This window comes from Sinocyclocheilus anshuiensis, unplaced genomic scaffold, assembly GCF_001515605.1.
Source record: "Sinocyclocheilus anshuiensis isolate Anshui unplaced genomic scaffold, SAMN03320099.WGS_v1.1 scaffold1184, whole genome shotgun sequence".
Taxonomy (NCBI): domain Eukaryota; kingdom Metazoa; phylum Chordata; class Actinopteri; order Cypriniformes; family Cyprinidae; genus Sinocyclocheilus; species Sinocyclocheilus anshuiensis.
This window is the reverse complement of record NW_015547647.1, coordinates 1314207-1340709: the sequence shown is the minus strand read 5'-3', so window position 1 is coordinate 1340709 and position 26503 is coordinate 1314207. Positions and strand designations below refer to the sequence as shown.

Genomic DNA, 26503 nt, shown 5'->3' with positions numbered 1-26503 from the left:
TGTTATGTATGTTTATTAAAAACAAGTTTTGTAATAACCAATTGTTCCGGTCCGGACCTTTGACACTGATGAAAATTCAGATTTGGACCTTTGAATGTAGACTTTGAGAACCCCTGCCATAGTGCTTCACCTCTACGCAATGCCGTTGTATGTTAGAGTTCAAAGACCTGAAGGAAAATATGTAACATATTATTTGTATTACATATTATTAAACAAAAAAAATAATGTCTTCAAGCTATTATTTGATTATTCTGTATGGTGAAATCGCTAATACAATTTAGCTAACTCTTTTATCCAATGTGACTTACAGGAAAACAATCACGGAAATGGTCCCTTTGCAGCAACCTTGGGTTAATTGCTTTGTTCAAGGGTAGAATGGGGATAAAATGGGTTTGGGATCTCAGTAACTCTCCAATGGTGAATCACCTCCAACCATTGTGTGACTCAAACTTGGACATAGACCAGGGCTGTCCAAACTCGGTCCTGGAGGGCCGGTGTCCTGCAAAGTTTAGCTCCAACTTGCCTCAACACACCTGACTGGAAGTTTCTATGCCTATTAAGAGCTTGATTAGCTGGTTCAGGTGTGTTTAATTAGGGTTGGAGCTAAACTCTGCAGGACACCGGCCCTCCAGGACAGAGTTTGGACAACCCTGACATAGACATTCAAACACAGCTGGAATTTGCTTTCCAAAATGTGTCAGAAAGCAATTCTTAAGCAAACAAGTATGGATTGTATCGCCAGGGTTGCCACAAAGGGGCGCTACTACAAACATTAGCATAAAAAGCCTCCTTCTACAGCCAGTTTTCTGTTTCAGGTAAGATAATGGCATGACAGATCAATAATTTGATAAGTTTGCAGAGAAAGTTAAAGTTAGCCACAGTACATCGTCAATATGTTTATAGCTATAGCTACCTGCATAACAACACTTTTGCTTCTCTATTTTGCAACTCTATCCCACCCTTGAGTATTGAGTCTTGTTACCGCTAGAGTAATGCAAGAGTTGTTTAACAAGACACTTGCAATGCATTAGCTAAACATCAGCGTCTGTTTTGCGTACTTGTTTAAGGCATGTTTAGTTACCCATAAACCTAGTCAGAGAAAACTTAGTGTCTAGGTCTGTTTGTGGATATTGACCTCAGATTGGATTGATTCATTCAGTTTGGTTTGGTCTTTAACCTGTCAGCACTTTCTGATATTGTGTGACAGTCCCATGAGGTGTATTTACAAGACTAGGAAAACCATTATCGATAAAATGCTAGTCATGTGTATATAAGATACAGCCATTACCTTAGGCCAATTTGAAGGTTTAATGTGTTTTGACAATATTCTTCTTGACCACACAACTCAGTGACTGTTACAGCTTCAAGTCAAGAGGTGTTGCAGGATTTGTTCAGATGCCAAATTCTGTGTAATTTTTTTTCCACAAAAACTTAAAGGTGAAAGGCCTAGAGATAGCCACACCCCAAACTCATGATATTGGCTGAGATACTGTTGCTATGCTGAGCTGGTCAGAAATGCTTAAAGCAATGTTTTGAAAGCAACTCCAAGCTGGAATGTTTATACTTTTTAGAGGAATCAACCCACAAATGGGATGAAGAAAAATCTAAAATATTACACACTTCACTTTGGAGCTACACTCACAACACATTTAACTGCCATAATGTGATGTATGTCACATAAAACAACAAGAAATTACGTAGAGCAGGATTTTCCCCACCCAAATGACCTTACTTACTAGAAAAGAAATGGAGATGGATAAAGTTATATTTTGATCAAACTATTCACAATAAGGGACATTTAAGAAACTAAATACGGTCAGTTTCAATATGTAGTATGATCTACATAGATTTCAAACATCTGTTCTCATTACAGCAAAATGCATCTGTGACTAAAGAAATTCAACAGCCTCGGTATTTCATAAAGAAATGCTTCTGTATCACATTACAAGCGTCAAAATCTGAGAGAAATTTGCAGAGATACTTTCGGCAGTCTGTTCTGTTAGCTCACAATGATGCCTCGGCTTCTTTGCAGTAACTCAAAAATAGTGTGAGACTACTAAAGGTCACCTCATCTCACTGTGGGTTTTGTGGAGCATAAAATGAACTTAACCCGTCACTACAGCATTCAGGCCCATACCGTAAGCGGCCATTAAAACGGCATCAAATTCACACCTTAGTAATTCCAGCCATATGTGGAGTGCAAGAGCAATCCCATCGACTTAAAAATAGATAACAATTACCTTCAGCTTCAAATCCTGCTTTAATTTGGCAGGGGAAATATCCACCGCAATTCTAGGTTTATCATGCAAATCCAGTGACCACTGGAGCCGGGAAAAACATTAGTAGAGATCTTTTTTGGGGGCGGGGGTAAGTATGGTAAGCATTGAGTTTCTTCGGCCAGGGCTGTATAATGAAATAACTGGCCCGGATAGAAAATAAACTGAGTGATGTGTGGAGTTAATGGGCTTTTCATGCAAATGAGGGATGGCTGAATTAGCGAGGGTGCCCATAGATGCATTCAGGAGAGAACATCGGCTTTGTTTGCAGCCAGTGCCGTTGAAACCTTTTATCCCGTGCTGTTCGCTAATGATGGACGAGCACGCTGCGCTATAACATGAGCTTGTCTGATTAACCAATGGGATCTGTCTCTTTATTCATGTTGGATGAAACTGACCAATTCAAATTATCAAGCTGTAGGAGGTTATGTTAAAAGTGTTTGGAGTTTCAGCCTGAATTGTAATGTTGGAATATTTCATAGCAGTGATATAGCATGCTCTTAAAAGTCAATATGAGATCAAATTCAACTTAGGCTTATTGGAAAAACATGCCTCTGTCTACATTTTTGCAAAACTCAAAAAATTTACATATTCATACTACTCACTGGACTTTCCAGCTGAAATTAACACTATTGGCAGTGAAACACCAACAACATTTCACACAAATTATGTTTTCGGGGCAGATTATCGATTTATAAAGACTTCTTTTCATGCAGTTCCTTGCACAATTCTATGTTATGTTAATCTCAAAACACTTTCACCATAGTGCATTATTTGTAAACTAATACATTCTGATGTTTTCATCACATAACCAGCTCTAAATCTAGCTTTTCTAGTGTAGTAAACTTACGCCGTAGCTCACCTGGTAGCTCTTCATTACACTTGCGATGCAAAGTGCGGGAAACACAAGTCCTAATAAAATACTTCTAGAAATGAGCTAAAATGGCATGGTTCCTTAAGCAAATGTATTTTTTATCTCACATTTGCTTTCATTAACACTATAAGTTAGGTTTAGGGTAGTTGGTATGTTATTTTCAAATGGAATAGAGCATAAACATTTAATTTCTGAGCTGCCGCGATACATACAACAACCAAAGCAATACAATGTCGCCAGATTCATATTCATATGTTTCAGAAAAAACTAACCAAAGCATCACTCATTGGACATTTCACATCATTTTGCAAAAATGTCACCACATGCATGTTTTTCTAATGAGCCTGGGTTAATCAAAATCACTCCTTAGTGCTTGTTTCCCTGGTCTTTTGTGTTCATCAGTGCATGTTAGTCCAAAAAAAAAAAATTTTTTATCTTTAACAATGACCAATTCCTCGTATTTTCCAACCCCTAAAATTACCTGTCATATACAGTGGAGACCACTTTTACAATTAGTTCAATCCCCAATGGATACAATCAAGTCCTACCATACATTTTTAAACATTTAAAATTCTGTTTCACCAAGCAGTGCGTCACATTATGGAAGCAAAATGCAATTATGTTGTTGTAAATAGAGAAGTTTTGTAGAAGTCTAAATGTAAAAAAGAGATCATGTGAATTATATAACAACTATAGTCTCTTTCAGTTGACTACACTGAATAAACAGCAACACAAAAAGAAGAAATGTGTATCTCTTTCGCACACACACACTTACTCTAACCCCCTATCCATTTCTCTGCATTATTTCAATCCATTTAAAATTTCCACCCGCTTCCGTCTTGCCAAGCCTGAATTGATTTTTGTAGGTATTCAAAGCCTTTCACCCCTCTGAGACTCTGTTGTGCCAGCGCACAATGTAGTTTGCATATGACTAATCATCTGCCGTGTTTATATGTAATCTCATATCATTTCAGGCCATGTCCCCTGTTTTGTATCTCCCTCTCTCCTTTCCTCTCCCTCTCTTTGATCCTGACTATTGCTCTTGTGAAACATAAACCAAATCTACCTCTGCTCAAAACACATGCAAATATCCCAGGCATTCGCTAAGACAGACGAGGACTCTTGCAATCGTGTGTAAGAGTACCTAATGTTTCACGTAAGAGCCTGTGGGCGGCATTATCATTGAAACCTCTCAACGGGTGGGTCGTGACCAAAACAAGTAGCAGGTCTGCTCTGAAAATGCCAAATGCAAATAATAAAAAACAACTTACCTTAAAATTGTGCATAATTAGGATAGCACAATAAGTATGCTTTTAAAAGGGAGAAGAATATCTTTTTTGATGTCAAAGGTACACGCTTAAAAATAAAGGTTCCAAAAGGGGTTTATTTCAGTGATGCCATTGAAGAACCTTTTTTTGGTTTCCAAAGAACCTTTTAGTGAAAAGTTCTTAAAAGAACCTTTTTCCACTATTAAGAACATTTTGTGTAATGTAATGTTACATTAATGTTTAAAGTTCTTCATGGAACCATCCATGCTAATTTTATTTTCAAGAGTGAATTCCATAGAACCACCATTTTTGGGTTCCCCAAAGAACCTTTCAATGAACACTTCTTAAATAAAACATTTAATAATTTAATAATCTAAAGAACCTTTTTACACTATGAAGAACCTTTTGCACAAATGAAACGTTTCCATGGATGTTGAAGGTTTTTTTTTGGAACCACTAAAGCCAAAGAATTTTTTTTTTTTTTTAGAGTGTGTTTTGGTGCAAAATCATCTGTCACTTGGTAATATGATACATTTTGAATATTTGGCCCAATGTTTGTTCGAATCTGGTAAATCACACTCCTGATGATATGTATTGTCAAGCTTCCCATTTAGCCTATGTCAAGTTAATTATTTTGCTTATTGTTGGTGCATTGCAGTTGATGGTTAAACAGGCCTAAGCTGGTTTGCTGGTTTTAGCTGACTTAAGTATCAGAGGTTTTAGTAGGCAGAGATGAGATGGATAACACATCTTCTCTTCTCATATTGACTGTCTTTGGGGTCAAGTGTAATTGTTTTGAATGATCCTCCAGGGCAGTGGCTCATCATTCTGCGAGATGCAGCGCTCCCGTGATGTTCACTTTATTCTCAATGCATCATTATTAGATATATAAATCTACAAAGAGGTGAAAAGGCATAAGATTATCAGTTTTGTCTACATAGCAATTCTGATACAACATAACACTGGTTATTAAGAACAAGGGAGATTAGAGTAGGAAACAGACTATGAGGCGTATCTAGTAGCTTTTCAGTTGTTATAGACTAACAGAAATCAAAATGTAGCCAATTTACTTTCTTAATAAATGTCACTGATTTTATTGTGCATGATTCATCAGTGCATGTTATACATATGAGGGAAAAAAACAATTAAAATGGATTTACTTTCTCTGAACTCTGAAATGACTTTTGAATAAATCACATGGCCATTTGGGTTGTGAAAAATAATAACAAAAAATACAAATATACAGTACACTAGGGCTGCACGATAAATCGCATGCGATATTTAATGCGCATCTTGTCAGTAAAGCCGGTTCTGTAATCAGCGATAAATCTCCATCACCTGCGGGCTTTCACATTGAGCAGCATTAACTACACAGAGCCGTTGTTCACTGACGAGCTGCGCAAAAAATCGCGCGTATATGAACGTGGTTTTGCGCAACTCGTCAGTGAACAACGGCTCTGTGTAGTTAATGCTGCTCAATGTGAAAGCACGCAGGTGATGGAGAATTACCACTGATTACAGAACCGGCTTTACTGATAAGATGCGCGTTAAATATCGCATGCGATTTATCATGCAGCCCTACAGTACACTATCATTTATTTTACAAGTTTACGGTGAGATTTTTTAAATATTTTAGAAATAAGTCTCTTATGCTCACTAAGGCTGCATTTATTTGATCAGAAATGCAGTAAAAATAGTAATATTGTGAAATATTATTACAATTTAAAATAACTATTTTATTTTCTAATATATTTAAAATGTAATTTATTCCTGTGCTGTCAAAGCTGAATTTTCAGCATCCATTACTCAAGTCTTGAGGGTCACGTGACACTGTTTTCTTAATATGCAAAATAATGATTTCTGTTATTCAACAAAACGCCATCCTGTGCACTATTCTTTAATGAAACCACTGACCTTTTTCTCCTTGTGTTCCTCCTTCAGATTTTTCATATGACATATGACCTGGCGAGTGCAGTGGTAAGAATCTTTAACCTGATTGGCATGATGTTGTTGCTGTGCCACTGGGACGGATGCCTGCAGTTTCTGGTGCCTCTCCTGCAAGACTTCCCTCCTGATTGCTGGGTGTCGCTAAATGGTATGGTTGTAAGTATTCAAAACTTTTCATTACTCCTTCAGAACCTATTATCAGATTTTAAGTTGAACTACACATTGGATCAGGTCAAAATGATCATTTGATCAGTGGGCAATAAAAAGAATGATTTAGTGAAAATGTTCTCTAAATGTTTAACTATTCTTCATTAAGAAACTTAATTATGACAGTAAATACATGCCGTGTCAGAATTACCGTAATTACGAGATGACAACTCAGATCCTACTCTGAATCGTTCACATTGCGGGACTCAGAAATGACTAGTTTCTATGGCAACTCTTATGGATCCAAGAGTGGCTTTGTTGGTTATGACAGCAAAATACTTAATCACTACATAAATTCACCTCTTGCAAAATACAGAAGAACAAAGAAAGCAACTGATAACACTGGTAATAATAAAATGGCATATCAAACTGAAATATGTGTAGAGGTCTTTACCTAACTAGTCTTCGCTGTTCGTCTGACTGTCTGATGCATACTGCATACAAAACTGGAAAGCACTTCGAAAATCGTAAACTCCAATGCAGCTTTTAGGGGTCAGGGATGTTTTTTATCATTCTGCTAGGAACCAAAATCATGTCTTAACATGTTGAAATTATGAGCGCTTGTGAAGAAAATCTAATCATTCAGTTTGTCTGCCAGTTTAATAAAAAAAAAATTTTTTTTTTTTTTAGGCAATTAGGAACAAATAAACATACACTACGTTCAATTATATTCCCCCCAGAAATTCATACTTTATTCTGTAAAAAAGCATTACATACATCAAATTGTTACACAAAAAAAGTCTCAAATAAATGCTATTCATTTAGAATAGATTTTAGATTTTAGAATAGATTTTCTATTTATCAAACAATCCTATAAAAATTATAATAATAATAAGTTTCTAGAATGTTTTCTGAAGGATCATGTAACACTGAAGACTGGAGTAATGATGCTGAAAATTCAGGTTTACAATACAGGAATTAATTACATTTAAAAAAATATTAAAATAGAAAAATGTTCTTTTAAATTGTAATAATATTTTAGAATATTACTATTTTTTCTTTATTTTGATCAAAAAAACGCAGCTTTGGTTTGCATAAAAAAAAAAAACATTCTTTCAAAAACACGAAGCAGGATATAGCCTTGGTGTGTACAAAAAAAACAAACAAATCTGAACACAAAGTTTACACACAAAAAAGGGTTGATTGCTCTACATGCTGACCAGATATATGGAACGATATTTCGGACAATATTCAAATGGAATTGCACATTTTATTGTATTGCATTTACGTTTTCAATTTGTGGACGCATACGTTGAGAAAAAATCCAAACGCAACTGCAAATCGTGCATTTGTGTTTCCATTTTCTTTTCCATGTATGAAACATGTCTGCCAGATTTTAAATGGAAACGCAAAGTCAATTTGCAATTGCATTTCCAATGTATTACAAGTTATGATTCTGTCATTTTGGAATAGCAATAGAAAAATCACCAATTGCTATTTCAGTTTCTCCGCATCCTGCTCCAACCCTCACAAAATTCATGTGGAATCTCAATCCCCTTTGCACTTGCATTTCCAATGCCTAACTCAGTCAGCTGTCAATCAGTCTTGAGGGTGGGGTTTATTGATATAGTCGGAAAGTATGCCACGCCCACTACTGGTGGAAAACCAAGAACAGTCCACAAATTGAAAACGCAATTGCAAATACAATTTGCAATTCCTTTTGGATATTGTCCGGAATATCATTCCATACAGACATTCTGTTCTTGTATGGGGGCAGTATTTGGCCAGAATAAGCTGCAGTGTGCAATCCAAAAACTGTTAATTGTCAATAGCCATTTTTGTTAAATTGACTGCAGGTTTGGTGGTTTTACATGACGTCGCAACAGACAAGTGGGAAAATTAAGAGAATTTCAGAGAAGTCAGAGTTTCAAACTTCAGTATGTTTGACAAAATCATGAACGGACATCTAAAACTACTTACACACCGTGATTGCAGCAATAATCCAAACAGTTAGTCAGTATAATATAAAATCCAAAAGAAAAAAAAAAGTAAATTAAACAAATCTAGCATACGAATATTTGGACTTGCACGTCCCATTACTGTTAAAATCCGAGAGTCACTGGGCAGAACATTTTACACTTGACCTTTATCAAACGAGAGCTCTTCAGCTAATCAGGACAGATGGCTCGCTGTAGTTTTTCACCGCACATCATGTTGGTGCTAAATGGATGTTTAAATGCCAAGATACTTTTTTTTTTTTTCTCCCGGCATTTTCGAATGAGTTCAACTCACATTCCAGGTCAAATTGCAGTGCTGGTAAAAGCATTAGGCTTTTTTAGTTCAAGGCCAACTGTGTCACGCTGTTTTAGGAAGTCAGATTTCTCTGATTTTCTGCTAACAAAAATTATGCATTCACTTTGAAAGCATGCACAGAGATCAGCAGACGGCCTGTAATGGGCATGTGCAAATCTTCTTGAATATAGCCTTCAAGCGGGCGTGTGCCCTGCTTTAAGGCTAATAAAAGTTTGGATTACCCCTCATGTCAAGCCCTCTGGATATTGTTAGCCGCTTATCGACCACGCCCATTTTGGATTACTCTTCTGTCTTGCCCTCAATATACCTGTTTGCCATTGTCTGACCCATGCCTGTTTTATGGACCACGTCTCTGTCTCCTATTAAAGCTTTTCAAATGGATCCGCAAGTCTCATGTCTCGTTCGCCCGGTAACACTAGCCTCAGGTTCCTTATTATTATTTTTTTTTTCCTTTTTAAACAGAGAATGAGAACTTATTGCAGTACATAAACACTTGAGATCCGTTACAAAACCTAGTGAGTTGCCTATCTAGACAGCATTTTAAAAGACCATATGAAGGCTATTCCAAAACCAGAATGTTCCAAATCAGTTAACGGTTTTAATGTTACCTTCCTTCTGGGAAGTTCCACTTACAAGCCTAGAAGTCATAATTACAATGTGCTTGCAAGTGAAAAAGTTGATGTGGGCATTTCTTTTTCACTTTAGCAAAAACCGATAGATGTTTTATCACTAATGCAACAAAAAGAAAAGCAGGATTCTTTGATGAATAGAAAGTTTCATTTATTTAAAATATATATATATATATATTTGCAATAATGTAAATGTTTTTACGGTCTCTTTTGATCAGTTTATTGCATCCTTGATTAATAAAAGTATTTAACAAAAAATCTTACTGATCCCAAACTTGGTTGTGTATAGTATAATGACAATTCTGTAATTCATATTTACAATTAAAACATTCCAATTTCTATGCCACTTGTGTCAACAAATGTAAAATAACGACTTTCTGTGCTCATCTTGTAAATATGATCATTCCGATCATACATCATTCCGTCGCCTACAAACATGCACATCAACCATGAATACTGAATGCAGATCGCTTAATATTGTAAAACAGTCAATTGTGCCAGGGTTTATTCTCTCAAAATGAGCTTGTGTTACTGAGTCATCAAATCTGCAGGTGTTTTGATGCGACATTTCCTCAGCGAGGGGTTTCTAAACTGAAAGAGATGCACCACCTCTTCCTTTCTGTAAATTAGGCTAGATCAAGACTGCATCATTATTTTTCATCTGTCTCATTCACCTGGGCTTGTCTCAGAGAAATGCCACAACCAGAAAATCATAACAGAAACAAACAGAAAATCAAAAGCCAAGGAAAGTGTTTTGTTTTACTTTTCTGTACCGTAAGACACATCCATTTTTATGTACCTTCTTAGTCTAGGTACATTTATCTCCCACTGTCCTTCCTTCAGCATCTTTGTGTGACTTTGAATCAATGACCTCCCTGTTTACCTCTGCACCACTTTCTCCTCCCCAAAAAATCAATGCAGATGAAAAATGAGCAAAGATTCCCGGTGCTGTCTTTTCCCCGTGCAAGGATGGGGGTCCCAGAGGGAGGCGGTGGCCCTGCTGCTCAGTAATTCAGGGTTTAGGCGGGCGAAATGAAGATGACGATATAATGCCCTGGCGGGGGAGTGCTAATTGAGACATTGAGTCTGAGCTGACAGGAGGCGACACCAACTGTGTTACCGGCCAGGCTGTTGGGTTAATTTAGCCATCAGAGAGGTTAGCGTTGGAGGAATGTCTGGGGATCTCGACATGCCTCCCTCAGCAGGATCCAAACCAAGTGACTGTAACTTTAAAGCACCGTATAACTCATTATTTGAAAGAGATAGTACAAAATGGGTCACATTCCACACTTGTAGCTTCATTTTTTTTCCCTAAAGTCCATTTATATTGTTATTTAACCCTACTGAAGCATTCTGAAACGGTATAGTATTTTCCAGGTCTGTTTGTACCCGAAGAATCGTTTTTTAGACTTAATATTTTCAGCAAAAACTAAAATGTATTTGATCAGCATTTTTTTTTTCGATATTGATGAGAAATTTTATTTGAATATATCATTGTATAATAATAATAATTCTTTACATTTATATAGCGCTTTTCTAGGCACTCAAAGCGCTTTACATTGTCAGGGGGTATCTCCTCATCCACCACCAGTGTGCAGCATCCACCTGGATGATGCGACGGCAGCCATAGTGCGCTAGAACGCCCACCACACACCAGCTTATTGGTGGAGAGGAGACAGAGTGATGAAGCCAATCAGTAGATATGGGGATTGTTAGGAGGCCATGATGATCAGAGGCCAATGGGCAAATTTGTCCAGGATGCCGAGGTCACACCTCTACTCTTTTCGAAAGACATCCTGGGATTTTTAATGACCACAGAGAGTCAGGACCTCGGTTTAACGTCTCATCCGAAGGACGGTGCTTGTTGACAGTATAGTGTCCCCGTCACTACACTGGGGCGTTAGGACCCACACAGACCACAGGGTGAGCACCCCCTGCTGGCCTCACTAACACCATTGTATGAAATTTATAGGAACATATAATCTGAGAATTGACAGTATTAACCCGGTTGAAATGAATAGAATTAATTTATAACCTGCATGATTGCTCAAAAACAGTCCAAATTTACGAAACGTACATACATATTTCAAAAAACAACAAAACAGCATCAAAACAACAAATATTACTGTAGTTTACAAACAAAATAAATTCATTTTCCTTGCATAAACTTTCACTTTCAGATGAAAAAGTGAAACATTTTGCATACTGCATTGGTTCGCCAATAATTTTTTTTTTGTTTGTTTGTTTCATTCAGTCATTCAGTCTCAAAAGTGTGTGAGACACTAATATAACTTCATAGATAATTTTATGTACTATTAGGTATATTTGAAACCTAACATAGTCGGGCCCAAAATGATAGGAACACAAAATGTGTAACATTTTTTAAATATTTTTAACACATTAAACTGAAAAAAATTAATCGCCTGCGTTAACGCGCTAATTTTGACACCAGTAATGTATTTATATTAATATTTTAAAATATTTTTTTACTTGTTTTTTTACTTTACTAATTCTAAAATTATGTTTAACAAAAGTCCTATTCAGATGCTAAAATTCTGTGTGATTTAAATTTATTTTACTGTTTTTATATATTTTGATCCCATCTGAATTAGCTACATCAGTCATTTCTTTCAGACTTTTTTATGGTCTGTGTGTTCTTGCGCCGGTAAAGTCTTTTACCGTCTACAAACATTTTTTGAAGAAATAACCACTGGTAAAAGTAACCCCTTGTGAAATGACTTGGTGGTAAAAGTCTGTGAATCATCTCTCTGTGGACCATGTCCAGCCTGTAGGTCCTGCAACTATCACTATGCATCAAGCACTCCAAAAGTATCGAGTGGACGACACTGACCGATGGAAAGATGCACTTCACAACTTCTCAGAGGGACAATGCTTGCTGCTGTGCATCCACTAAAGCTCTATTTTACTAAAAAGTAGGTTGCAAGCTTGTCTAATACAGTATTGTATACTTATTCAACTAGATAAAAGATTTCAAATTAAGTTAATAAGTCTTCAAAAATGCATGTTTTTATAGTAAGGGAATGAAACTTTGCAAATGCTTTATAACCCTCAAAATACACTTTTTTGAGTTTTTTAACCTTTAAGGCAATTAACGCAGGGGCGGGGCTAGGGTTGGCCACCCCACTCACAACTGCTGCTTCTGTCACTTTTTCTCTTGACAAGAAGTGCATTTATTCAGTTGCAGAACGACTGAGAACGGGAGACGTTTCAGACGCGCGCTCCACTTCACTTCAGCGCCAGGCGTGAGTCAAACGAGCTCTTCAATTGCATGCATAAAGGCGCCGGCACGCGCTGTAGCCTGTACCCTTTCCAGAGCCGATCCTCCCTATACGCAAAGTACGCAAGTTGCGTAGGGCCCCCGAAAAACCAGGGAGCCCCCTTGCTCTCAAAGATGATTTAATTTTAGTTTCGTTTCTGAATTTGGCCAGGGTTATGAAAACCGCTTATGTCATTTCTTTTAATGCGGTGTGCTGTCGCTCTTTCTACGTAAAAATCAGTCAAATCATGTTATGTGAATGTCATACAGTGTCTTACTCGAGACAAAAAAACCCAAAAAAACGAGTTGAAAGCGTACCGAGCCGCGGAAGAGACACCGTTTCTCAAGCGGACAAAGGCGTTTCATTCATTCATAACTCGTCATTCATAACCCCCCCACCCCCCACCACCGCCGACACAGTTTTACGTAGGGCCCCCAGAAGTCTAGGATCGGCTCTGATCCTTTCACATCAAAGCGCGAAATAAACTATATTAAAAATATACTGTCTTTATGCTGTTTGTACATTAATTTAAAGATTGAATGTGAAATTATTGCAATATAAAAGCATATTTAAAAACTTTAATGTTATGTGGGATTAATCGCGATTAATTTCAGAAAAATATGCGATTAATTAGTTAATTTTTTTTAATCGATTGACAGCACTAAAATAAATACATAATAAATTAAATAACTGTTTGTATGTAAATATGAGATCAGTAAGATTTTTTTTTAATGTTTATTTATTTCATCAAGGATGCATTAAACAATCCACAAAAATATCAAGCAGCCCAACTATATATATGCAATAATTCACATTATGTTTATCAAAATATATATGGCAAATATAAAATGGCAGTGGCTTTAAAAGTTAAAAGTTGTTAACAGTAACATTAACACATTTTACTGCTTTATATATCATTTTAAAACCTCTGGATGTTTCTGGCCTCCTATTAATGTTTTCAATGTTAAAATGTGTCTTAAAAGAACATGAAATGTTTTTTCAAGAGCAAAACAATCTGTTTTCCAAAATATGCCCTCTTTAAGTTGGTTAAGTTGATTGCTCATGTTGAGTACATTCACAGCTAATTTATGCAAAATAACACTGTAGATTTCCTAGACAGAGCACAAAATTAATGATTATATAAAAAAATGATAATTATTCTGAGAGTTTATTCACTTGAGCTATTCACAAAGGTTGTTGGCATTGTATTCATTGTATCATCTGAATAGAACTTTTGTTAAACATTTAAAGTTTAGAATTTTATGAAAGCTTATTTAAAGTTAAAAGTCATAAACTTGCATATCGCTGTGAGAGTGAACACTTTCTCGATTCACTTATATAATAAATATAATACTTTTATATTTAAACTCTCTAATCTAAATGCTCTACTCAGAATGTTAGAATTATCCATAAATGATCATATTCAAAAACACATTATATTATATTACATTACATTATAAAGACTATATAATAATATTAATTAATATCTATTAATATTTTGTTCTTTTTAACATGCATTCTCTGCTTTTGTAGAAAAGTTAGTTTACAGTTTTATAATATAATATAATGATGCTATATTATAATGTATTATATTTAATTTTAATATATTACATTATATTTAATCTTATATTATTAAAAAGATGGAGAGAGAGAGAGAGAGAAAAACATTTTCTACGCACCTTTAGACAACACTCACCTCATGTTAAGTCAAAAGGTTGGTGTAGTAGTGACACTAAAAGGCCGCTTGCCTCTCCGAGCACAACTTTAATAAGCTCTTGTTTTGTATTTTTAATCTTCCATTTCATTGGCCGTGGCCGTATTTCTCTCGTTTAAACCATTACTTCAAATGCCAGTCTAAACTGTAAGGTCATCTCGTATGTTACCGTTGCACAAAATTGTGACTATTGCCTCTGCTATAAATAAACACAGATGCATAAAACACACACATATCCCAGAGTGCTCTCTGTGTGTCTGTGGATTGGATGGTTTGTTTTGGTGGTAAAGGTGATGTGTTGGCACCAATAGCCTTGTGTGCAGCATGCCGACATATAGCGCCTTTGTGCTTCGGGCGTCCCAATTTCGAGTCCCGGCTCGTGGACCTTTACCGATCATGTTCCCCCTCTTTCTCTCCCACGTCGCTTTCTGTCTAAATACTGTCCTATACAAATTAAAGCAAAAACACCAAAAATAAATAAAAAAAAAAAGTGACGTAATATTGATTGGGTGTGAGCAATCAATCTAAAAGCTGGTGTATGGGACAGGTTTAAATGTTTGAGTAACAGGCCACTGGTGTTTTACTGTAATCATCAGACATGATAATAAACCCTGTAAAAGCGCCCACAGACTGAAATAGAGCGCACCAGTTGGGTTCTTCATAGAGAGATTGATTTTTAGCAATAATGCATAAACCTTTCAAGACAGACCTACCATGAGCTTCAAGCAATTATAGTAATTCCTTTTTTTTTATCCAAATTCCCAATGCAGAATTAAACCACCCACACTCCTTATAAGAGATCCACCAATCAGATAAGTTCTTGTTACCATGGAAACGGTAATAGCAGCTCAGTAACAGCTGCCCACTCCCATGAAGCATCGCAAATTACCCTCCCAACATTGAATAAATCAATCAGCATTTTTCAAACCAGACAGCTTTCATTTGGTCAAAGTGACAAATCCGTATGACCGACTTGAACCCGTTGCGAAATCTGCATGGGGAAAACTTTCTCCCTCACATGAAACTCCCAGTCGCACGGACATGACATTAAAATGACAAGATTTTGCAAGGGAAAATTCACCAAACAATTAAAAATGTGATCGCAGTATAAGACAGACACTTGTTTGGGTCATTTAGTCATTTGAAAGAATCTGTTAAGTAAATGACTCATTGAATCTCTCATTTAAAGACAATCACTTGTTATGATTGTGAATGAATTAGTGTTTCTGAATGAATGAGTTGAGTAACTGATTCAATGAATCACTCATTAAAACCTTGTGTTGGTCCTGAATCAATCAGTGTACTGAACGAATTAGGTGAGCAAATTATTCAGTGACTCATAAAAAAAAACCACAGTCACTTACTGGTGTAACAAAGTAACATGCAGAAAGAGTCGACAAAAATCGTATTGTCCTGTTGTTTCAGATTTGAGCTTTTCCTTCACGATGCTTCATTCAATGACTAGTTCATTCCTTCATAAAAGAATTTAAGCACACAATCTCTTACCTTCTATCTTTTTATTCATTTTCTCATGTCAACAAAATGCTGTCATGATCTGATTCCTCTTGGAGCCTATAGAGAAAATAAATGGAAAAAATGTTACTGGAACAAAGGCTACTATAAAAAGTGGACAGTCACTAATGGTTCCAGCCACACAGAAACATAAATACAGATAAATAGATTCTGAAAAACAAACACATACGTGCTCATATATACGTACGCATTGATATATGATATTCTGTATGCACAAGCACACGGAAAGAAACTCATCTGACCCATCCGAAGAGAGCTAGACCCTATAATATGCATTAAATCCAGTAATGTCATGCAGCCCACAACTTCATTAAGCCCTCTTATCTACCGCATATGGCTCTTGATCTTCTGTAATGCCGAATTAAGAAGAATATCATTACTGTACTCTCTAAATGACCTCTGTTTTCTGGAAACATTTTGAAACTTGTGGCTAGTTAGAGCGATAAGGTGGAGAGGAGAAGAAATATGGATTTTTGTGGCCTTTTTGTAAGTGTGTGTGTGTGTGTTTTAGGAAAATACTGAGCCTCATTTGAATTTTTATTGCACAGTAGCTCATCAGAGGAGAAAGGCCCAGTAGAACAAAGGTGATTTCCAGCTTATTTATAATAAGAAGCGCTACTACCTGACTCATTATCTTCCTGCTTAAACTTCTCGCCCACAATGCATGGCATAATGTACACTGTAAGCTCAGACGGTATCCTCCTGTATTCTCAGTCCCATTTTTGTCCTAAATGCATGTAAAAGACCCCATGTTCATTTGGAATAAAGAGGTTACTTTTCTCCGCAGGTGGGCTTGGATTTTTTTTTTTTTTTTTTACGGCAGAGGGGTTATTACACAAAACTGGAAATGCAATAAACCTGCATTTATTTCCAATAGCAGACTACTGTTCATCCTTTATCGTTGCATACTACTTTATCGTTTCAAATAGTACTTAAAAAATAATAATAGACTGTAATCAGTACTGCACAGTATCTGCATACTGTAAGCAATATGCAACTATTCAATTATGAACAAAATACTACATGTCCCAAGGCAATTATAAAGAGACTAGAGTAGATAACATTGCAGAAAGCCAAATTAGAAGAAGTAAGAGATCATTAATCCTCCCAGGTTTATGAAAAGTAAATAATCCTAAATAAAAGTCAAAATGTAGCTTTGTATTTTTGGCACATGCTCAAGGCACAAACGCAGACCAGAATATGCAGGGCCAGATGTTCAGAAACATCTTTCTTTTCTTTTTCATGATAATTAAACCCTTTTTGAGAGTTTAGCGACTCCCTGACTGGATTACAGCAACAGAAAATGTGATTTTGGTTTGTAAAATTGGATTTTAAATTGATTTATGTTAAGTTGAAATTAAGCTCTATCAATAGTTTAGTCAACTTGTAAAACCCAGCAAAAAATGCTTTGACCGAAATATACAGAATTTCAAACTGCAAACCGGTTTATGATTTACAGGTTTGTGTTTTGAAATGCTGTACATTTCCATGAGATACTAATCAAAACTATTTTCTGTGGTAATCGAACGCCTGCATCAGATGCAGATGATAAAGCTTAACTTGTGTGTAATGTGCAATGGTCCTTTAACTTTGATTTCCATCAGTTTTGCTGTGTCTCCCGAGATGTTGCCAAATCAATAGCTCACACTTTTATTTAATAAAGTCTCCTTGTTGTAGTAATTAATTACCAGATGTAAGGGAAAAAACAGGGATCTGTTTAGGAGCTGGTAAAAGATTGCTTTTAATTCTCAAGCGGCCTGTTGTGACGATTGCTTGACCTTTCGTTTTATCTCACACGTCACTTTAGATAGCTCAGCTGACATCCATCAGGACAAATACAGAGGGGAGAGAAGAGAAAAGGTGACAGAAGAAGAAAAACACATTCACAAAGGTAGAAGGAGATAGATAGAGAAAGAGACTCAAGAAACCAGAAGATAAAAAGAGAGTGAGAGCTGCTAGCTGAGAATGAGCCCAGAAAAACCATCCATTGTTGAAAAGACACACAAGTTCTCATAAATTACAGACTGTGGTCCTGTACAAAAGAAAAATATTTTATTTAAAAACATAAGTGTGCACTGCTCTGACTGGAAATACTTTTTATTTTCAATGAAAAAAAAAAAAAATTCAACAAATTCAAACTAATTTAATTTCAGGAAAAAATAAATAGAATGCAATATGTGCTGCAGTTACTATTTTCATTTGCAGTCAAATTTGAGACATTTTTAAATTTTAAATCATTATCATTGCATGCATTCTCAGCCATAAAACCCGGCTTTTTAGCACAACCAGTACCATAATAAACATTAATTATTCAATGACTTTTTTTAATATGCAAATTAATTTTTTAAAAATGTAAAAAAAAAAAAATTTTTTATGAAAAATTAAAGGAAATGTGTATAGGGAAAAGAGAAAATGGAGTTTCAGAAAACAATATGGTGTTCTGAATGTTTTTTTGTTTTGTTTTTTTTGCATGTTGCTAAGTGGTTGCTGGGTGGTAACTTTCTCCACTTAATTCTTGTGCCTCTTCAAACATCATTATTTTAGAAGCACATACGCTGTTAAAATAAAATGTTATAATAGGGTTCAGCGACCAATCAAAACCTCTCAGTTCTGTCGCTGATCTACACTTTCCTTGTATAAATGATCATTCGGAAAATTAAGAAAATGAAATACTGCATGTTCAGATGCAAAAGCCTGTGGTTTATTCGAGCCCCTCATTACCCTTTTCTGACATACTGGGCTTGGTAACGTTGCGTGTGATTAGTTGGAATGGCTGAATTGGATAGAATTTCAATTACTGCATGTCTGGTCACGTCTGAGAGAGTCACACCTGGGTGAGGAGAGCACAATCACACAAGGGCCACGGCTCTGATATGCTGGAAAAAGAACTTCACAGGTTTGGGAAGGCACTTTGATTGCCATTGTTGAACAGGTGAATGAATTTTCCACACAAAGAAGTGTTTACGTTGGATTATTCACATGTGAGTGTCTCGTGTGGCTATTATGTGGATGAGCCGAGCATTATGACCTGAGCATTATGACCTGACACATGTAAACACCTGGTGAGTACTTTGCTTTTGCTCTCTCTCTCTGGGATGCTCTACGTGGTGCTGTCTGTCTATGACACCTACTGTAACACACACTATAACATACACACAGATTATCAGCCAATCAACACATTTCCCAAGTGGGCTCTTCTAATCATTGGCAGACCACTTAAGGACCCACAGCTATCAAATACGCCGGTACTTTGAAGTGATAGTTAAAACAGTGTCTGAGTGCAGAGGACGAGAGATTGTAGGTGTTTATGGAGTGAGTCTGATTGGGACGGATCCCTTCTCTTGACATCTGGTCATCAGAAACTGCAGAGGAAGATCCTTTGGGTTTTACACACACAACCCCACATTTACAAACCAGATTCTCTTCAGGAAAGTTTAATAATTTAATTCTTTGCAGGTATTGTATAATATAGGTAATGATACATAATGAACACTTGTATGTATATCTTATAATTTGAAGTTGAAACGAACTTTTCCAGTGTAATTCTTTCTTTTCTTTTTTTTTTCGTAAGAACCTGATTAGACTTGGGATTTGTTCTTCCCTGGTGGGAAGAAAATCTCACATAGACTCACATAAGACTTGAGCAATATCTAAGGACCAGATGAGAATAAAACTTGGCTTTGACTTGGGCTAATAAGAACCCACCCAGAAAACCATATCAACCACCTAGCAATACCCTTGCAGTGCATTAGCAACCACTCAGAACACTTTAGAAACCACATTGCAACACCCAAGCAATGATGTAGCAACCAGCACCCAAAACACCCTATCACCCACCTAGCAATCCATCAGAACACCCTAGCAACACCCTAGAGCACAGCCGCAGTCCTGCAGTGTTTAGCTCCAACCCTAATCAAACACACCTGAACAAGCTAATCAGTGTCTTCAGGATTACTCTGCAGAACAGTGGAACTCCAGGACTGACGTTGCCTATCCCTGCCCTAGAAGTTCTGTAGCAACCACCCAGAAATGTACTGGTAATTTTCTGCCCCTTTGCAACCCTACTCAGAACACCCTAGCAATTTTATAGCTACCAACCAGAAAACTCTCTCAAAAACCTAGCAACGCCCAAGCAACCAATCAGAACACCCTAGCAATTCTGTAGCAACCAACCAGAAAACAAATCACCTAACAAGGCCATAGCAACACCCTAGATACCACTCAGAACACATAAACAACCACATAGTAACACAACAGAAAACACATTAGTAACAGACTCACCCTGGGAACCACTCAGCAAATGTAGTATTATGTGAAATGGACAACATAGTCCCTGATGTCATTCCAGCACAGAATGGAATGGAATATCTAATATGATGCACCCCACCCCAATCTCTGTGTGCAATTATGCCTTAATTTTTCCATCAATCTTTGAAAGAAATCAGCAGTCAGAATGGAGATTAAATTTGGCAGTAATAGGTAACTCAGTACTGGAGTTAATACAGCCGTAGAGAGAGAAAGCGAGCACATCAGGAGCATTTTCCTGAAGTTATTCTGACAGGTGCACACACTCAGCAGAACTAGCGTGTGTGATACTAGCGTTCCAACTAGCGTTTGAGAGCCCTGTGGGTTGGCAGGTAGCACTATGCAGGTTTAAGAGCGGCTCCAACGAGCGTTTGTTGGCTTCCTCAGCACTTTCTCTTCTTCAAAAAGAGCAGGAAGAGATTGAAATAGTCAGTAATTCCATTCCAGACTCCATCCATGAACACAGAACTGTCACATCCCCCCAGTGAGCTTCACATAAACACGAGGAGCTGAGGCCATCGGGAAGTCATACGAGTCTTGTTTTAGTTCGTGTTCTCAGTTAACTAATGTCTGTGAGTAATGCTGACATTGAGGAGTGACAGAGCAAACTGAAAATAGCTTCTAGGTATAAAATAAGTCAGAGAAGCAAATTCATCGGAGCACTGCTACATTTGGTACGACCTCCCAAAAATATCCAATGCTGATTCAACAGGGGTTTTACAAACAAATGGAATAGGAAATAGCTTATTTTTTATAAAAAATAAAATAGTACTAAAGCACTATATATATATATATATATATAAAGATATTCTTATCAGACAGTGTATAAAAAAGCTAAATATTAATTTTTTTTAAATTAGTTTTTTTTTGTTTACTATTAATATATACTATTTACTAATAGGCCTATATATTTTTTCCCATAAATAAAACATTCCCATTTAATAATCATTATAACAAATGTACAAATAAATATTAATTTATAAATATTAATTAGGGTGAGAGAGAGAGAGAAATTTAATAATCATAATAAAATTCAATGCTGATTCAACAGGGGTTTTACAAACAAATGGAATAGGAAATAGCTTATTTTTTATAAAAAATAAAATAGTACTAAAGCACATTATATTTCAAGTCTTACAGCTTTCAATGAAGAAATAACATTCTCTATTACTATACTATTTTTATTATACTATTATACACTAATATTTAAAGATAACATGAAGTGGAAATATATAATATAAATATAAAATAATATAATATAATAGATTACAAAAAAGCCTACAAAACAACGAAAAAAAAAAGTTCCAGCCTTGTATTCATGAGCTGATGTATTGATTGTGCAGGGTCAGACATGCTGCTGTACATCTGCAGTACAGTTTCTCTTTCTATTCGTACAGTTCTCCATTAAAATCAGCTGCACTAATAGCCTGTGAGAGGACTGAAAGTGTCCTTCCTTTTCTTCTCCCATCCAGCATGAGGGATCCACAGAGCCGTACTGACAGAAGCTAATGGAAGTAATCCAAGTTGATTAGCAGACACCAAAGCATTTACATAATATTATTTGTTTGTTGCGTACTCCCAGTTGTAAGGCAAAATAGTGTTCCATATAACTTTAACCACCATTGGAACATTACATTGGAAAATAAATAAATAAAATAATAAATTTTTAAAAATCCTGGAATAAAGATATATAGGTGGATGGTTAGATTACAACATATAAAAGGGAACAGTAAACACAATAGAAATAGAGAGAGAAAGAGGAAGGAAAGATGCATGGAGAGAGCTAGTTTGCTATGCATGAAGGTTAAGTTGGCAGGACGCTCTATGGAGACTCACTGATACACTGATAGTTTTTGCCTGCAAACGTACATGTGTTAAATTCACTCCACCTGCTTTTCTATTGCTGACTGTCTTTCTTTTTGTGTCATCATCTCATCTCGGTCTCTTTCGCTCTTTTAGAACGACTCCTGGGGAAAGCAGTACTCTTACGCCCTATTCAAGGCCATGAGTCACATGTTGTGTATCGGGTATGGAGCCAGAGCGCCCGTCAGCATGTCAGACCTTTGGATCACCATGCTAAGTATGATTGTGGGCGCCACCTGTTACGCAATGTTCGTGGGTCACGCCACAGCCCTCATCCAGTCTCTGGACTCGTCTCGACGACAGTACCAAGAGAAGGTAAGCGCAGCCTCGTTGGTTTCATTCACATAGCTGTTTGTTTGCAGGTATTCACACGTTATTTTGATATTTACACCACCATGCCGTCGCTGGACGTGCATGTGATGTTACAACATCTCAATAGCGTAGTAATCTGTGTCATCATCGGTATGACCAAAATGAGCAATTTTGTATCATTGCAACTGTATATATATATATATATATATATATATATATTACAAAAAGATAATAATCATTGATATAATAATAATAATAATAATTGAAAATGAACATTCATAATTATTGATAATATTTTGGAATAACCAAAAATATGAATTATTGTTCATATTTAATTTTCTTTTTTATAGAAAATTATTATTAATATTATTATTTTGATAATTATGAAAATTCCTTCTTTTGTAATATTATTGTTATTGCTGTAATTATTATTATTATTGCCTAATCAAGGAAATTGATTCTTATTTATTAGTAATTAATATTCTTTATTATTCAAAAATATTATGATTAAGTTGTATTATTGTTATAATAATACTTATTATTATTATTATTATTATTATTATTGAATAATCAAAGAAAAATGACTATTATTATTAATTAATATTCTTCATCCAAAAATATTGTGCTTAAGTATTGTAATTAAGCTTAATTATTATTATTATTATTATTATTATTATTATTATTATTAAAATGAAGGAATTTTCTTTATTATTAAAAACAACAATGACAAAAAACAACAACAACAATAATAATATAAACAAGGAAATTAAATATTAATTAGTAATTCATGTTCTTGGTTACTATTATTATTATTATTATTATTATTAGCAATTAGGAGGAATTGTATTAATAATAATAAATGTTTCAATTATTGTAATAAATAAATTATTAAAAATACAAAAGAATTGCATTTACTATAAAATTATTATTATTATTATTATTATTGTTATTATTATATTAATAATAATAATAATAATAATAATTTTATAATTTTTTATTAAGTAAAATTGTTTTACAAATAAAGTCTTGCATAAGTTCAATAGTAACCACCTAAACTTGCCTTCTCATTTCTATTATCTCCCACACATTCTGCTCTTTATTTTCTCATAGTGCTTGTTTCTTTGTCACGCTCACTTGTAAACAGCATATAGCAATAGCACCACAGACACATGTAATTCACACCTGCACCTGTTTCTGAACCAGTGCAATAGCTAACACATTCCTGCAGTTCTCTGACCTCAGCGGTATAGCTCATTACTAAGCTCAATCGAGGATTGTGATGCTTAAGTCATCAACTCAGAGATGCCACAGCATATCGATTTCACTTCCTCTAAACAGCATGCAACTTTCTCCCCAAGAAACCATGAGAGGAGGGATTGGCAGATTATCCCTCATTCTAGCGTCTTGTCTTTGAGGGCTTGTTGTACCGTTAGTGGATCATTATATCCCATGTGCTTTCAAAGAGGATTTATCCCAAGTGAACGACATAAACACTCTCTCCGGGCCAAAGCATGTGCAAGAGCTGCTTTGTCCCATGAGAGAAGGGGGCTTATCTCATCTGGGCTTTGTTTGGGTGGCCAACCCGACCTCAATGAGCCGGGTTAAAGTCACAACACACACACACAACGTCATGCCAACATGAGCCATCAGGTTCTCTGTTTAATGCCATTACAGTGGATGAGTGGAAAGACGAGATTGAAATAGAGAGAATGGGATTGTGCTCCAGGGAGTTGGCACAGACTAAATGAAAAAGAAAACATACACAACACTGTCAGAAAAAGATTGTACCATTTAGTAAGCTTGTCACAGGGGCAGTATCCTCAAAAAGTACACATATCTACCATTAGATGCGTATTAGTACTGACCCAGTGAGATGATGTTGCTCTAAAAGTACTTTTTTTTCTGACAGTGTACCAGAGAAAAGTATGAATATACACTTAAAAGAAACTTAAAGAAATATCACAAATAAGACCTTTTTAACATCTTAGCTTTTGCTCCAGAGGTTAAATAGAGAGCAAATTGAGACTTTTTTCTTATGTTTCTCAGATGTTCTTTTTGAAAAAGAGCCTAGTAACTATGAGTCTTTCTTCTAGAGGTTTTGAAGAGATCTCAACAATGTCTCAAACTGTGTATATTTTAATGTATGTATTTATTTTTTAAAGGGGTCATATGATGCGATTTCACGTTTTCCTTTCTCTCATTTCCGACGAGTGCTTGCAGTGTTCGGCCAATCACAATGCACTGGGTCAGCTGGCCAATCAGAGCAGACTGCGCTTGTCGGAAGGAGGGACTTTGTAGAAAACGAATCGTTTGAGAGAGGCGGGGCATAGAGGACCTACAATAATGTACAGTATTTGAAAAATTATGCGTTTTTTGAACATTAAAGCATGTCAGCATATTCTGTTACACCAAATACACAAAATAATGATCTTTAAAAAAGCATCATATGACCCTTTTAAGGAAATACCTTTATTTAGCATGGATGCATTATATTTAAATAAAAGTAAAGAATGGTACTACTAATGGTACAAAATAAAAGTAAAGACTTTTACATTGTTGCATAAATATATATTTCAAATAAATGATAACACATTAACACACCATTAATAAGAAAAAACGTTTTTTTAGCAGCAAATCAGCATATTAGATTGATTTTGGAAGGATCATGTGACACTGAAAACTGGAGTAATGATGCTGAAAATTCAGCATTGACATCACAGAAATAAATGTCATTCAAAAATATTAATATAACTAGAAAACGGTTATTTTAAATTGTAATAATATTTCACAATATTCCTGTTTTTATTTTATTTTTGATCAAATAATGGCAGTGGAATTTTAATCATTTGAATGGTAGTGTAGCTTTAAACTTTAAACTCCTACTGTATATCAAATAATATCTCTTTTGTTTCCATTTCTATTTCTCCTAAGAAATTTAACACCAGAGACAAAGTTGATACTTCAAAGAGACACTGATTGAGTTATGAAATTTATAATTATACAATTTCTGTTTGTCAACAAAAATAAGCTTTTAGAAAAAATTTTTGCATTTCTTTATCAAGTGTACTATAAGCTGCCTTAGGAAATAAAATGTCTGCTAAACAACCAACTAAATTTCAGTATCCTCTATATTTATTGTAGTAGCTTATACACATTCCGACATACGATCCAATCAATATCCAGAGACGAACACAGGCTAATTTTCACTGTAACTCATTCATGACGCTGTTACGGGTTTTAAAATGCCATCTAGGAGTTTACTCACATTCATAAAGTTACATTTTCTCATTACAGCCCGCCCTTACATCTTCTTGATTGGCAAAGCCATTTAGCTGAAACCCTTTAGCGGAACAAAGTGTGGGATTTCCAAGCTAATGAGATTCCTTGCTCTGAAAAACAGGGTGCTGCACACATCCATAGCTCATGCGTACCATCAATTCCCCTGTCATGGGTGCACTGGCTTATCTGAGATGCACACGTAGCCGGTGTCACCTTCACCACGACAATGACACAGCGGTCTGAAACGGACAAAAGGCTTCTATTAATTTACATCTCTCCTCCTGTCCCGGCACGGACTCTTATCTTCAATTTAAATATGATTTTTTGACCTTGCGGTGGCCGTGTAGTGTTCGACACAAACGAGCTGTGTGACACACTTCACGTTCCTCTTCCATTTAGGATTGCAATGTCACCGCTGTGGTTTCATCCCACCATAATGCCAATTAAAATCCATTGCAAATGGATATTAGATATGGCTCCCCTGCCCAGAGAGATATGCAAATGGAATTCATATTGAATGGGCCTCTCAGTGGTCACTGTATGTAAACAGTAGAGGTCAGGTGACAAAGCCAATGTCACTGTCCCATACTGCCGAGAAGAACAGCATCACTGAACACCAGCATACGGTATGACTTATTTTGGATACTGGTGTGCTGGTGTCCCAACCAGGCTGTTTAACTAACTTAACTACCATGTTACAGAGCAAACTGTTCAAGCACTCTAATTAAAGTACTACAGCTAAAAATATCAAAACTTACATATATA

The 26503-nt window shown here is 35.9% G+C and overlaps 1 protein-coding gene and 1 long non-coding RNA gene across 4 annotated transcripts in view; one reads left to right on the top strand and one right to left on the bottom strand.

Annotated features, from left to right (window-relative positions):
- LOC107701955 (potassium/sodium hyperpolarization-activated cyclic nucleotide-gated channel 1-like) overlaps positions 1 to 26503 on the top strand; it is a 119581-nt gene that overhangs the window by 64260 nt on the left and 28818 nt on the right. For all 3 annotated transcript variants that reach the window (XM_016504123.1, XM_016504122.1, XM_016504121.1), the window contains exons 3-4: positions 6360 to 6521; positions 22244 to 22462. In XM_016504123.1, coding sequence (XP_016359609.1) covers positions 6360 to 6521; positions 22244 to 22462 — 381 coding nt within the window. The remainder of the gene's footprint in view (positions 1 to 6359; positions 6522 to 22243; positions 22463 to 26503) is intronic.
- Positions 9129 to 23816, bottom strand: LOC107701958 (uncharacterized). The gene is made up of 3 exons (XR_001635714.1): positions 23806 to 23816; positions 10271 to 10276; positions 9129 to 9245 (listed from the first exon to the last, which is right to left on the bottom strand). It is a non-coding gene; the product is annotated as an uncharacterized LOC107701958 (long non-coding RNA).